This window comes from Canis lupus, chromosome 30 (assembly GCF_048164855.1).
Source record: "Canis lupus baileyi chromosome 30, mCanLup2.hap1, whole genome shotgun sequence".
Taxonomy (NCBI): Eukaryota; Metazoa; Chordata; class Mammalia; order Carnivora; family Canidae; genus Canis; species Canis lupus.
In genome coordinates, this window is record NC_132867.1 from 16,638,531 (window position 1) to 16,654,955 (window position 16,425).

Below are 16,425 nucleotides of genomic sequence, written 5' to 3' on the forward strand. Positions count from 1 at the left end.
TTTGTGCAGGAGTACATGTCTGACAGGCAGTGGTAGCCTCTCTTAATGTGTACTCAACATATGATTGTAGACATGTTGCCTTATTGGGTATGGTGGCAGACACAGCAGTGGTGGTCACTGGGGTAGTGCATACTGACTGAGTCATCCCATTAGAGAACAGGGACCACTGTATATATCCATCACAATGGCTAAAATGAGAAATATAGACAATACCAAGTATTAACAAGCATGTGGAATAATTAGAACCGTCACATACTGTTTGAGATAATGTATAATGGAATTACCACTTTGGAACACTGGGAATTTCTAATGAATTTCAACAAATACTATTCTAGTGCTGTTTCCATCCCTAGGTATAGATCCTTAAGAAAGGAGTACATTGTAGCTTTTTTGATAATAACAAAAAGCTATAAACAAAAGGACACAAAAGAGTAACTGCTGCGTGATTCCATGTATGTGTTGTTTAAGGACATGCACAACAAATTTATGGTGCTAGAAGTCAGAATGATGATTTTCTGGGAGGTGGAGAGGAAGGACATTGTTGGCTAAAAAAAGGGTATTAGAGAATCTTCTAGACTAATGGAAATTTTCTATATCTTGATCAGGGTGGTGATCATATGGGTGTATACATATGTAAAAAGTTTCACTGAGCTGTACATTTAAGATTTGTGTATCTTATCATGTACAGATTACCCTCTACAAAGTACTCTTTCCAAAAAAAGCATGTTTTGAGCTATGTTTGATAATCAGTATGCAAAATTATATTTCTGTGTATAAAAAAGAATGATAGAAATTTTAAAAAGCTACCATTTATAACATAAAACTGTGAAAGTCCAGTAATAAATTTAATGAATATGCAAGAACTTACCAAGGAGAAAATTGGAGGATATCACTGATACATATTAATGAATATGTAATTAATTGGAAGCATATTGTATTTCACAAATTGAAGGACTGAACATAGTAATTTTTTTTTAGAGAGGGGATGCACAGAGCAGGGAAGGGCAGAGGGAGAAGGGGAGGGAGAGAATCTTAAGTAGGTTCCACGCCCATTGCAGAGCCCCACATGGAGCTCAGTCTCACAACCCCTGAGATCATGACCTGAGCCCAGAACAAGAGTCAGACTTTTGACCTACTGAGCCATCCAGGAGGACTGAACATCATAAAAATGGTCAGTTCTTCTTAAACTGACAATGGGTTTAGTGTTATCCTAATCATACTATAACTTTTTTAAAAAAGGATATCAACAAAACGATCCCTCCCTCCCTTTTTTGTCTCCCTTCCTTCCTTCTTTCTTATTTTCTTTTTCGTTGGTCTACAGCTTAAATAATATGTATATTTTTCAGTGAGTATGATGTTTCCCTAAATGTACTTAGATGATCTAAAGTGGGATGCTTTCAACTTTACAGCTATACAGCAATTTAAGTAATTTAAATAACAATTCAAACATAAAACTAGCATAAAAACCCAAAAAACAAAACCAGTACAATAAAAATTTAATGGGAAGGTGAACATTTATCATAAGTAAGTGCTTTAAATATTCCATATAGAGTGTGGAAAGAAAAGAGCAAAACATTATGTCATCCTTTTATGTTGCTGTGTGGTCATGACCAGTGTTGGGAAGATAAAGCAGGTGATGGGTAGTGGGAATTGCTTTTTGTTTTGTGGCTTTTGGGGTTGCCTCTCTCGGCATGCTATATTTTGTTATAAGCTTTTTCTGAGCTCTCTGAGATTTGTGTTGTTAGGTTTTTTTGTTGTTTTTTTCTCTATTGACAGATTTAATACTTGGATTTGTAGCGGTTGCATACTTTATACTTTATGCTTCAAAGCCTGGTTAGTATCAGTGGCTTTACTTTGGTGAGGTCAGGGAAGGAACCCTTAGGTAGCACTTGTCTTTATAGAAAGTTTATATTCATTTTGCTAATCCTGGACTACAGAAGGTAATGGGGGCTTGGAAATAGAGTAATATGTGAGCTAGAGGTTGGGCTTTTGCTAAAAAAAAAAGTAGCAAAAAGGTAGCAACCTCTAATATCTTAATCATCCATTTACTTCAAACATTTGTTGTGCCCCTAGTATTTATCATATATGCTTTAGGAATAAAACAGTGGGTTTCTACCCTTCACATGCTGACTAATAAATAATTTTGGTACAATATGATAAATGTATTTATGGTTTTTTAGGAGCCAGGAAGAGATGGTAGTAAACTTACTGAAGCCTGTTTTAAGTCCCTGGTGATACAAAACTGAACGCTCTAAATCAAGAAGATCACAAAAGTCATGGTGTTCTTTCATCCACCATCTTAAAATATGATAGTTCTGCCATATGATGTGGCTAAGGAATAAACCTGTTTCTTTAAAACTCATATTTTTGTTATAATGAATGATGAGATCTACCATATGACTGAATTGAATATGTCTTTTATATATGACCACTGGTGCTAATTCTATTTTCCTGTTTGTGGTATTCTTGCTATTTTCCCCAGAATTCGTGGCTTTTTAATTTCACTAATCTCTAATTACCAAGGTGGAAATAGGTTTCCCTTATTTATACTCTTAAATATATATAATCCCTACAAGAAGAACAAAATTGTCAAATGAAAACATACATTATAAAAGTCAATGAAAAATATATACCTTCATATATACAGCAATCTTTTGTGTTTTGACTTTTGTATACTTTGTATTAACTTTTCTCTCTTGAGCATAAACGAGTTGCCTTATACAAAATCAGTTTGTTCCAGTTTATTATTATTATGCCGAACTGTACAACTTGAACAGTAGGAAGTCTTTCAGGTTGCCTTTTTGACTTTTTATCTTCCCCTTACGTTCTTGAAAACTTAGTAGCAGTGGATGTTCTAGATAAATTCTGATTTTCTTCTGCCCCAATTCACCTAACTAAATATCTTCCAAGGAGTTATTATACCTTTTAGCGGTAAATAATTTACAAGAAAAAGCCTCCTAGGGGCTGTGGTTGACGTGAGAGCTGAATTTTGGACAGAGACTGCAGCTAATGTTGGATCACCTTTAATAGTTACAGAGGTGTAAACTGTTCATTTTTAAATGTGTGAGTTTACTTTGATCTTTGCATTATAAGATATACCATGTGGTTGTTACCTGCTATTTTTTGGGATGTGGTTTCATTGATTCCCAAAGAATTTATCCTGTATTCACAGTTATTTTAAGTAATGATAAGTTTGAATCTTACTCCATTATATCTAACATCATGTTGAAAATAATGCTGTTAGAGATAAAAGTATAATTTACTTTTTCTCCATAATTAAGGAATATAGCTATATTAATTTGACATTAATCTGATAGGGCAATATCTGTAAAATAAAGATGATATAGCATGAATGAGGTTTTCTTAAGCCAAAATGTTGGAAAAACTTATTCTTGCTGAGGTTTTTTTTTTTTTTTGAGGTTTTTTAAATTAACACAAAATCAATTAAGACACCCGAATATTACTTAATTAGAGTAGTGAATAATACATGTTTTGAGCAGGCAAAATGTTTTGTTAGTTCAAATATGGGAAATGAGAATTTTCCAGCATGTTGCAGTATGCTTAAGAAGAACAACATGCAAATGCTACTTTGAGCAAAGTAGCATTATTCTTGCCATGTTTAGATGTATTTAAGATGTTGTATAGGTCAGCTTATTTTGAAGAGATAAATCTTTAAAATTTCTGGTATGTATGTAGGTCAACTTTTGGGTAAAGAAGTAAAAACATAAATATTCTCTTTAGTTAGCTGTCATAGAGTTATAGATCTCTAGAACTGAAAGGAACCCTAGAGTTTACCTTAGCTTTTTAATTTTTACTTATATATTCATGAGAGACACACACACACACACAGAGGGAGAGAGAGGCAGAGATACAGGCAGAGGGAGAAGCAGGCCCCATGCAGGGAGTCTGATGTGGGACTCGATACTGGGACTCCAGGATCACGCCCCAGGGTGAAGGCAGTGCTAAACCACCAAGCCACCCAGGGTCCCCTAGTTTTTTTTGTTTTTTGTTTTTTGTTTTTTTTTAATAGAAAAGGAAATTAATGCTCAGAGGAGTGAAAGTGCAGTTTGTTCAGTTTTTAATGTTTTCCTGATGATTCAAAGCAATTGTTATAAGAAACCAGTCACTTGTTATTTTGTAAATATTTGCTATAGTGATTTCTTAGAAAACTTACCTAGGTGCTGTATTCCTGGTACTAAACCTCAAATTTATTCAAATACGATTTAATATATTTTCTGTTTTATAAACTGTTTCTTTGCATTTGAGATTTCCTTTTTTCTTAGGAAAAAAGGCTGCATGTCTCTTATTCTGTTTGGCACTACTGTATTCTTAAAACTAACTTCTACTTGAGTAAAGTTAGTGTTTAATAGTATTTCCCCAAATACATTATCCAGAGCTTAAGAACTAAAATCCTAGGGTATGGCACTAAATTAATACTTTTTTTTCTTCTTCTTCTTTTTTTTTTTTTTTATCATTTTTTCCCCATTGCTTAAGAGTTCTTGAAGCCAGCATAGCAGAAAATAAAGCGTGTTTAAAGAGAACACCTACAGAAGTTTGGCGGGATTCTCGAAATCCTTATGATAGGAAAAGGCAGGACAAAGCTCCTGTTGGACTAAAGAATGTTGGCAATACTTGCTGGTTTAGTGCTGTTATTCAGGTAAGGATCTTGACATCTTACTTGGTGGGCATGATAACAATGGAAAGTGGTTGTGTGTTGTGTTTCTTTCAAGTTGTGTTTCTTTCAAGTTGTGTACTTTAAACATAAATGCAGGCAAGGTTTTCATATGCCCTTCTAACAAACTAGTTTGTAGATTGTGGTACTCCTCACTTCTCTCTTGTTCTTACCCCCCAGTATGGGGTTTTAACAGTGGAGTACTGCCTATGCCTTTCACTTACTTGGGATTAATCTCTCCTCCCTCCCTGCTGTTAGGAACTGTTGTCAGAGTGTAAAGAGTGAAAAATGTTTTTGTATGTAATTCTCTGCACATTTTGAGAAGGAGATAACCAAGATATGAAATCAGAACTATTTTTTTATTAATCAAATCAGATTTATTGTATATAGTGGAATGTTATTCATAAAATTATAGTCATTTACATACTTTCCTTAATAAAAGGAGGCATTTTGTTTGAGGAGAGTATAGATTGACATAATTCTCGATGCATATGTGAGAATGATGTAAAGAATGAACACTGATAATCAAAAGTAACGCTTTTTTTTTTTAATTTGGAAGGTCCTTATGAAATGTTTCTTGAGACCCTTATTCTAAAATGAAAAATGTTTATATGCATAGTTATGCATCTTAATGTGGATTAGTTTTTTTTTCAGTTCTTTTATGAGATAGGACTATTGTAATAATTCTTTGTCATTCTCAGTTAGACATTGATAATGTTATCCATCAGATTACGAAGCATTAAATTAAATGATCTCTTTAAAACGATCTGTGATTAACTCTTAATTTTTATTGCCCTTTAGGAAAAGATTTTGTTTAATTTTCCTAATAGTTGATTTGTAACTTACTATTTAGTATTCCTAATGAGTACTATTTAAATAATTTTGTATGCCATTTCTTTTTATATTCAAATTATCTTTTCATTCTCTAGCCTTCCAAGCCTGGATGTATGATGGCATATGCATCTTTGTGATATTAAAGCAACTAACTGATTATTTAGTTCATTTGCTATAAGATTGTTAATTGTGTTCTTTAGGTAATTAATCCGTAGTTTTAATTTTTTTCTACTTCATTGTTATAATTTCCAACTTTCCCTCTACTTTTTTACTTGGCGCATAATACCAATTTGATTTCCTTTAGTTTTCTAGATTTGTGTCTCACTCTTTAATATTCTGTGGTGTACACTAGTTAGTAATATACTATTTTGTTTTCCAGGCTATTAAAATGTTAGGGAATACTTGAATTAATATAAATCTGTAATACTACCTTTGTTCCTATCCTTGATTAATTATTCATGAATATTTAGATATTCAGAATATCTAAAATTTTATTAGTCCTTTGTCTTTATTTGCACTGTTACATTTATTGTCCAATTTAAATTTCATGATTTAGACATTATTTAAAAGTATGAAACAAGGTTTAAGGCTGTGATACCAGTCTGTATGAATACACTTTGCTTCCTGTGTTTGGATAAGTAGATGCTATCTCTGCACTGTAACGACCAATTAATGAAGCTCATTGATTGGAAACCTCTTAGAAGAAACTACTTGCAAACAATCAGTATTTGTTAATTAGAATAGGTGCTTTTTATTTTTCTACACTGTATTTTAGGAAAGGTTTGTTTGAAAGAATTAAATTCATTCTAACAGAAATGAGGATAATCACTTTTTGTTTTCATAGGATAAACTTCTTTCAGTAGTTTAAATTAGAAACAGTTGTACATCTATTTCTACTCTAAGTGGTGTTTGCTGATCTTAGCTCTTTACTTTTCAAATTTTTGGTGTTTTTTGGTGGGAGAAGAATGGAATGGAAAAAATTGCTTGTCCTGTATAAAATTTGAAATAATTTTACTGATTTCTAAATTTTACCTTAAATTAGTGGCTGGCTGTTTAACTGGTAACATAGCTTTACCACACTCCTAACATAGGTTAAGTATTGGGTTCTTGGGATTGTTGTTACTATTATATTTTTTTATTTTTCGGAAAAATCTACATACCTAAGAGAAGTGACTTCTAGGCTTGAAAAGCTTGAGTTATAGTGAAGTGTTAGATCATTGGCTTTGGGTGTGCGAAAACACATTAAACTTCAGGTTTGGGAAAATTGTGGGTGGGAAGAAAAATTGTCAAAAGATCACTTCAGGTTTTTTTTTTTACTGTAATTTTACTGTATTCTAGTTTTTAAGTAGCTTTTTATTTTCATCTCTAATAATTAAAGTCTTTTATTTTTTTCATTTTGTGACATTATTGTTTAAATCCACAGATACTATCTGAGATGTAAAAGTTTATCATCATAAATGGAACTTTTCACCTATGAAAGAAAAGTTGGGCAGGAAATCTCTGTTAGTGTTGGAAGTTTCTTATTGTATTTTCCAAAGTGAATTGGAAATTGTTCAAACTATGACGTAAATGTACTGTAAAGTTTCAATTACAAAATTTTCTCAGGGATGGAGTTTACTTAGTTGGCAGGACTAGTGTGAAATAACTGGGACTTCTTTTCCTTGTAAGTATATCTGCCAATTATAGAAAATTACTTGGATTATAAACCTTTAACTACAGAATGAGTAGCGGGGTTAGGCTACAGAGGATACAGCTTTATACTTGTTTTTTTTTTTTTAGGTATTGGGACCAATATTTTGAGAGAAAAGGGAAACAATATCAGAAAGGGACTATAATTTAGGAGAAGATAGTACAGAAGATTATTTCCTGGTATGACTAATTATGACTGATTTGAACGCTAAACATTTATTTTTATGTGAAAAGTGAATACAATTAAATAATCTTTTGGATGGTAGCAATATTAGCAATAATACCCTGTTGGGCATTAATACCTCATCTAGTCAGGAGTATTTTTATCCTGGAACTTATACCTATAAAGGACTAATGGGGTCTGCTTTTTCTCCACTAGGATATCAGTGAATGAGGTAGCTACTTAAAATAGACTCTTCTCTTGCTATTTTGGGATATAATTCATGGATTCTCATGATGATCCTTGGCACCTTTCCCATTTGGATGCTGTTGAGATGCCCAGAAGTAAGGTGTTCATACTTCTGAGTTGCCTTGTACAGCTCCAATTTACTTCTGTTGTGGATCTCCTGGTGCTTGTTAATAAATTTTAAAGCTCTATTTCAGACTCAAAAACGTTGTGAATTGGAAGATAGAGGATATTGGTCACCTTACTCATAAATCATGTAACTCCAGATTGACTAAAATACAAGCATCCTCAAGGCAGAGAATATATCTTCTAGGTTATTGTTTTATACCAGTATATAGTACAGTGTTTGACACATTGGTGGAGGCCTTTAAGTAATTACTACATAGGTAAATGAATGAACCAAAAAGGGGCATATGTTATTTATGGTTGAATTAAAGACTTCAGGATGCTTCTATCACCCTAATGATGAATGGGATTGAGAAGATACTACAAGTTTTCAAAAAATGCTAAGATATCATTTAACATGTTTATTCATATCAGTTGCTCTTAAATCTCTAATTTTCATCAAAGAATTTAAGGTACCTAGTTCAAAGAGAAAATAAAAAATTCCATAGCAATAGAAGGCTTATAATGAAAAAAGGCAGTAATCTGCCCCAAACCTCCCTGTCCATAGTCTTGTTCCTTAAAGTAACTACAACCTGCTCTAGCTGTTTTTCCTTTTATCTTCATTTTTCTAAATGACATGCCTTTCTGCTGAGATAAATGGAAATTTAGCTGTCTCATTTCATATACTAGAATTGCCTTTCCTTTCATTGCCAGCATAGTTATATCATAAATTTAAAATAATCTGTAGTTAGTGTTTACATTTTCTGTGACTTTGTGAACATTACAGTGATTTACTGGGAATAGCCCTTTGTAATCCTTTTTTTTTCCTGGAGTTTTCAGGTCCCACTTTTTTTCTTTCTATTTTCTATATACTTAAAGTTTTCTAAATACTGTAGTATCTTTGATATAGTCTTACTAATAATATGTTCTGTGTGCATGAACATATTACCTCTGTTCCTTCCTTCCCTCCACCCTTCTTTCCCCTTTCCCACAGAAGGTTTCTCTGTCTCAAGTCCAAACTGGATTTCTATTCTTTGTGTTTAAAGCCTGAGTGCTGGCTTTCCAAAGCAGACCTATGAGAAAAGAGATTGTGGGAGGGTTGATTGGGGATCACTTTGCATGGTTTTTACTTAATCCTCCTATTTGTAGCCCTGAATTTCATTCCTTTCAAAATTATGACTGATTCTTCTGAATTTGAATTCGTTTATTTCAATTATATCCAAAGACTAAATTTCCTATATCCCACAGGAGGAGGTGCTAAGTTGTCTGACTCTTCTGTATCTGGGAAGGACATAGGGATTTAATTGCTCTGTATATAGATTTTTATCTTTTAATCATGCTGTTTCCAGTCCCTACTTTACCTTGAACTTTTGTGATACTTTCCTTTTTTTTTTTAATCCACCAAGGAAAATTGATCTTGCTTCTCAGTATCTTCATTATAGACAGTTTATATCCCTTTGCTCTCTTGTCATCATTCTTTCTTTTCCACAAATTATTTGAAATCTCATCTCTCATAACTTTCTGTTATTAGCAAGAGTTTAGCCAAATTCCATTCTGTTAAGTGCTCTTCAAAATAGACCTTTTAGCTTTGGATTGAATGAAAAGGTGCTTGTTTTCAGGGTACATCAATCACAAACACAATATAGGTGGTAGTGACAATTACCTTTTACCACCTTTTTTGAAGAAATATGTTGATCAATACTGTTACGACTGTGATTGAGGATACAATGTTATGACTTAAAAGTATTAATTCCATGATTTATTGTAGTGGTCACAAGTTCCACTTTGGGTAATAGCTTATTAGGTTGTTTTAGACCATATACCTAGTCGTATTTTGCTGGAACCCAACCCAACCAAAACAACAACAACAGCAAATCAACTTTTGAAGACTATGTCACATAACACGAAAGCAGTGTGAGATTTTGAGGCTAAGCTCCGTGAGAACGTGATTTTCAGAATAAGCTTCATATATTGGGCTGACTTTATCCTTGAGGCAGTTCATATATTGGGCTATTGAATGTTTGGGAAGGTAATCAATGCTTTGTACAGACTTGGAGCAGACCTTGGACTTTCATTAAGTTCTAGAGGACTAGAACCTTGGATTAATGAGAACTTAAAATAGACCAGTCTTCATAGTTTTTGAATCCCAGCTTCATCTCAGAATTGTTTGGGGTAAGTTGATCTGGGATTACAAACAGCCCCAGTTTTGCCACCTCACAGAAGGAAGTGTAAATTCCATTAAAAGGTAATATTATCTGGAACATAGAATTTTCTCCACTTTCACATAAAAATAAATATTTAGTGCTCAAATTAGTCATAATTAGTCATACCAGGAAAGAATATGTGTCCAAAAATTAAGATAAAATAACTAGCAATATGAAACCTGAGAATTGGATTGGATAACTTAATATGGTCAAGGAATTAAAAGATTGAGAATTTCAGTAGAAAAGTAAACTATAAAAAAAGCAAAATAGAAATTTTAATACTGAAAAATATAATAAAGTTAAATCAAAGAATGACTTTAGTAGTATATTTGACATAGCTGAAGAGAGAATTAGTCAACTGGATAATTGGTCTGATGAACATTTTCAGACTAAAGCTGTGAAATACAGATTAGAGCATATTAGAAATATTTGGGGCATGGTGGATAGTGCTAACATAGTGTTATGTTAGAGTATAAAGGGAATAGGGCAGAAAAAAAAATTGAAGAGATGACTGAGAATATTCCGAATTTGATAAACGAGATCAAGCCACAGACTCTAGAAGCAGTAGGAATCAAGTAGCATAAATATTAATAATACTGTGTCAAGGAAGGCACATCATCATAAAATGGAAAAATAAAACTATAGACAGAGAAAATCCTAAAAGTAATAACTAGGTGGAAAAGATGTATAGACATATCTTGGAGATATATGGAGTTCGTTCCATATCATCACAATAAAGTGAATATCTTAACAAAATGAGGCAAATGAATTTTTTGGCTTCTCAGTGCATATAAAAGTTATGTTTACATTATTTTGTAGCCTATTTAGTATACAGTAGCCTTACTACTTAAAAAAAAAAGTATGTACTTTAAATAATTTATTGCTGAAAATGCTAATTTTTATCTGAGTTTTCAGTGAGTCATAATCTTTTTGGTGTTGGAAGATCCTGTTTCAATATTGACAGCTACTGACTGACTAGGGTGGTGGTTGCTAAAGGTTAAGGTGGCTGTGGCAATTTCTTAAAGACACCAGTGAAGTTTCAATTGAATCTTCCTTTCACTTGAACACTTAGAGGGCATTGAAGGGTTATTAATTGGCCTAATTTCAGTATTGTTATGCCCCAAGAAATAGAGAGGCCTGAGGAGAGGAAGAGAGATAGAGGAATGGCTAGTTGGTGCAGTAATCAGAACACATACACTTATCAATTAAGTTTGAAATCTTTTTGGGAATGATTTGTGGAGCCCCAAAACAATTGCATTAGTAATATCAAAGATCACTGTTCATTGATCACCATTACAAATACGATAATAGTGACAAAGTTTAAAATATTGCAAGAATTACCAAAATGTGACACAGAGACCCAAAATGAATAAATGCAATTGGAAAAATGGTGCTGGTTGACTTGCTTGATACAGGGTTGCTATAAAACCTTTAATTATGAAAACACTGTATCTACAAAACACATTAAAGTGAAGCACAATAAAACAAGGTATGCCTATATCACCTCTATAGAGAAGCAAAATTAAGACCAACAGCTGACTTCTCAATAGAAATGCTGTCATTAAAATAGTAGGAAAAAATAACTGGCTATCTAGCATTCTATAACCAGCAAACATCTTCCAAAAATGAAGAAAAACGACTTTTACTATAACAGAAGCTGAAATAATCTGTCACCAGCAGACCCACACAAGAAGAAATTCTAACTGTTCAGAAGAGTATTCAGGAAGAAGGAAAATTATCCTTGGTGGGAACTGAGAACAAAGAAGGGGGATTGGGATTATCCCATTTTGTCCTTATTCTCTTTCCTATTTAAATTTCTCATAAAAACAGTCCATACTTTGTTGCCTTTATATCCCATTTATTCAGTACTCATTGCTTGCTGTTCTTCTTCTACCATTCTGCTTGAAAGATGACTTCCCAATTGCCAAATCCAAAGGTTATTTTTCTGCCCTTTATTGGATTTGGCAACATTTAAGAGTATAGATGGCCTCCAATATATTGTGATTCATTTTATGATTTTTTGACTCATGATGGTGTGTAAGTAATATGCATTCAGTAGAAACTGTACTTTGAATTTTGATCATTTCCTGGGCTACCAATACACAGTACAGTATTATCTTGTAATGCTGGCTCCTACTCAGGCATGTGATATGAGGTTAACTGATAGACTTATGATCATTTTGTACCCATACAACCATTCTGTTTTTCACTTTCAGTATAGTAGTTAATAAATTACATGAGATATTCAACGCTTTTGTTATAAAATAGGCTTTGTATTAGATCATTTTGCCCACCTGCACACTAAAAAGTGTTCAAAGCACTTTTGAGGTAGGCTAAGCTAAGCTATGATGTTTGGTAGATTAGGTGTATAATAAAATGAATTTTCAACTTAATGATATTTTAAACTTATGATGGGTTTGTCTCATTGCATACCAAGGAGATCTGTATTGCTAATCTTGTCCTTTTTGAAATTTGCCATTGATTCTTTGATGTACTTCAGAGTTTTTTGTGGTATTTTATATCTTTGTTGAAAAGCTTTTGGCATAGGTATTTTTTGAAGTTCCACAATTACTCTAATACACAGCAATATTTGAAAGCTCATGTTTCGGGCAGCCCAAGTGGCTCAGCGGCTTAGCGCCTCCTTCAGCTCCAGGGCCTGATCCTGGAGACCTTGCGTGGAACCTGCTTCTCCTTCTGCCTGTGTCTCTGCCTCTCTCTCTCTCTCTCTCTCTCATAAATAAATAAATAAATAAATAAATAAATAAATAAATAAATATTTTTAAAAAGCTCATGTTTCTCTATTCCTTTTTATTTTTGATTACGTACTCTTCACTTTCCATACTATTCTTACTTTGTCAGAAACTTGAGATATTTGTTCTCTGCTGCCTTTCTTGTGTCTGCATGTAGTGGGTGCTCCACAAATATTTGTTAAATGACTGAATAAATGAATTATCTCATGTGTTCATATTGTTTAATTAAATATTTTCAGATTATAAGATAACCAAAATATTTTCCTGCAGTTTCTGTTACCTGCTTTTATGATTTTTCCTTTCATATTTAGGTTTTTAAACCACATATCTGTATATGTAAATCTGACTCCCATTTCTTTGTATATAGTGGGCCATTTTTCCCAACACTCAGCTCCTAAATAAAACCTTGTTTTTTCATTAATTTGTGGTGCTACTTTTATCTTCTATCAGGTTGGCTTACACAGCTTTACTAGGACCTCTACATTATTGCCTCCTGTACAGTGATTTTCAATGTTTATAAACTATGACTCCCAGAAGGGAATACTTTTTCTGTTGTAGAACACTTAATACATCTATGTATATGTATAATATGTACAATGAAAATTTTGCAAACAGTACCCTGTGGTGCATTTACTATGTATAATGTGCTTTAATATTTTCAATTGTATTTTATTTTGTTTTTTTAAATAAATATTCACCATGATGTCAATGTGTTACAAGCTCCAAACTTCCTAGAACTTAAAAAACAGTTCTAGGAAGCCTTTCCATGGGCATCTTTCATATGTTCTTATACTCTATGAGATCAATATTACTATGTTGGAATGTTTCTATTGTTATAATATGTGTCCTTTCTAGACTGTGTGTCTCCTTGAGCATAGAGATAATATGTAATTTCTTTCTGTCTCTGTCACTTAGTAATGGGCCCATAAGTTTATTTGTGCTATATTTTTGTAGAATTGACATCTCAAGATAACTTAGTGAACATATCTAAAAACTTCTAGACTTTGCATTTGTGTACCTTTTATTTTGAGGAAACTGCTTATTAAACCCCAAAGAAAGACTGCCTTTAATAATATATATAGTAGGTTTTTTAAATTGTCCACATGTAATTTTCTGCCTTCCGGTACAATAAGTATTGTTAATGATCAAGAATAATGTGTCAGTATATAAGAAATTTTACATTTTCTCCAGGAGAAAATAGTCTTGTGCTAGTGGCAACAATCCTATGTATAAGTAGTATAGTCCCAAATAAATCTCTGAGACCAGTCATATTTTTATAGTTCTGTTAATAGAATCTTCCCTTAGGTTATCTTAAATTGTTGTTCTTTTTCAGTCATTATTCAATCTTTTGGAATTTAGAAGATTAGTTCTGAATTACAAGCCTCCATCAAATGCTCAAGATTTACCCCGAAATCAAAAGGTAAAATGAAAGATTTTTAAGCAAAGTAAATGTATTTGTGTGTATGTGTGTGTGATCCTATTCTTTTATCTGTGCTTAGTTTGGGGGCCATTTGTCTTATCAAATCTGAAACCATTAAATTTGAATATCAACCCATTAATCTTAGTTACTACAGTAACTTTCTATTCTTCATCAATAGATTATAAACACGAAGGTTTCTTCACACGGTTGTCAGGAATATGCCAATTTTTTGTGTGACTTTAGTAATTTGTTTTTTTTCTTTTTGGACTGTCAAATTTCAGTTAACTTTATAGGTTTCAATTTGTAATTCAAGATCTTTCTTCAGTTGCCTCCTGAAAAATTGTGTGGAAATAGAAATTTTTTTCAACTGTTTGTGTAGATGAGCCTTTTATTTATTTATTTTTATTTATTTATTTATTTATTTATTTATTTATTTATTTATTTTTTAGATGAGCCTTTTAAAAGGCTGGCTGTCTTTGCAGTGCAAATCTATAACTTCTCTATTTTGTAAGTTAATACTGTTAGGCAATATAATGTGACAGTGCACAGATAATCAGGGCTAGATTGCCTGCGTGTTTTGGCTTGAACCTCGTTTCCTTATTTGAAAGGTATAAATAATAATAGTCATTATTTTATAGAGTTGTGAGATTTAAATGAGATAAAACGTACAAAGGGCTTTGAAGTGCCTAGTACATAGTAAGTACCTCAGATGTTAGTTACTCTACTTTTACTAGCTTTTCAAAAATAGGACTGACCGATGCAGAAATTTATACTTAGTGGAAAAATTAGTTATGTTGATGATGTGCATGAATGTTAGGGCTTTAGGGATCTTGTCATAAAGAAATTGTAGCCCTAAGGGGACTGGTTGCGCAAAGAAATTAAAGTTTTAAGTTTCAGTAAAGTGTTGAATTTTGTGTGACTTATTGATAATATAAATGATTCATAATTGAATCTTTCTTTTTTTTTTTAGTGTGTAATTTGAAAAGGACTTGTTTGCAACATGAAACATTTATAATACAAACGAGTGGGAATGTAACAATTTATAGCTGGCTTTTCAGGCTGTAATCTTTGAGCTATAAAGTATCAGGCTGGTAACAAGCCATTTTCAAAAAGGAACCAAGATCACCTGCAGACCTCCAGAAAAATTCAGCAAAACCCCTTCACTCATTACAGTTTTTCCACGAAATTTTTTGGACTGTTGCTTCCGTTTATAGCAACTTTTTAATAATCACAGTTCTGTCTTCTGATATCTCAGTTGAAGTAGATTTATAATTTACATGACATTATTTGGAAATATTGCTACCAATTAGATATTTATATGTTCTTCAAAATGTTAATTAAGACCAAGTCAATTTTATAATCCTTTTTAAAACATCAATAGTGATATCCATGCCTATATAACAGAGCTAGTTTTAAGATGTTCAGTTGAGTACTAGGGAAATATATAAATCCAATCTTTAGCACCTTTCTAGGGAAATTTGTTTTCTTGCAATGGAAGGAGCAGCATGTCCAGAGAGACCTTTAGGTTAAGGAATTAAAAGGATCTCTACTTCCATTCTGAAAAGGATGCTTATTTAGAAGAATTCTGTACATTTTTATTAAAAAAAAAAAAAAAAAAAGGTTCCACAGGGCACCTAGGTGGCTCAGTGGTTAAGTGTCTTGTCTTTGGTTCAGGTCATGATCCTGGGGTCCTAGAATAAGAATAAATAAATAAAATGTTAAAAAAAAAAGAGAAGGTTCCACAAATGAGGTTATTCTTTAATCTAGTGTGATGACATCCATACATACTATAACTTGACACTTCTGAAGCAAACCTGTGGGACTTAGAGATAGTTATCAGCCACTGATTGATGCTACATTCAACTGAGGTGATAAAAGGCATATATATATTTAAGATATTATTTATTCATGAGAGACACACAGAAAGAGAGGCAGAGACATAGGCAGAGGGAGAAGCAGTTTCCATGCAGGGAGCCCAACGCAGGACTTGATCCTGGGACCCCAGGATCACACCCTGAGCTGAAGGCAGGTGCTAAACTGCTGAGCCGCCCAGGGATCCCCAAGGCATATGTTTTTAAAAGCGTATCAGTGTGACTTCTTGCTGTTATTTTTTAATAATGAACAGGATTTTTTTAGGATATTTTTTATCATCAGGTAAACCAGTCATAAATATATACATATTGAGTGAGAGAAAGAGATGGAGTTTTTGAAATCAGTTTCTATTTTAGGTAGACTTGGCTATTGCTTCTAGAGGTTGAAACTGGTTTTATACAAATATTTGTAGGGTTTTTGTTTTGTTTTGTTTTAAGATTTTATTTATTTATTCATGAGAGAGAGAGAGAGAG

General features: G+C 32.8%; 1 protein-coding gene across 5 annotated transcripts in view; it reads left to right on the plus strand.

The window, feature by feature from the left end:
- USP25 (ubiquitin specific peptidase 25) overlaps positions 1-16,425 on the plus strand; it is a 137,018-nt gene that overhangs the window by 45,582 nt on the left and 75,011 nt on the right. For all 5 annotated transcript variants that reach the window (XM_072806578.1, XM_072806580.1, XM_072806581.1 and 2 more), the window contains exons 5-6: positions 4,495-4,657; positions 13,994-14,080. In XM_072806578.1, coding sequence (XP_072662679.1) covers positions 4,495-4,657; positions 13,994-14,080 — 250 coding nt within the window. The remainder of the gene's footprint in view (positions 1-4,494; positions 4,658-13,993; positions 14,081-16,425) is intronic.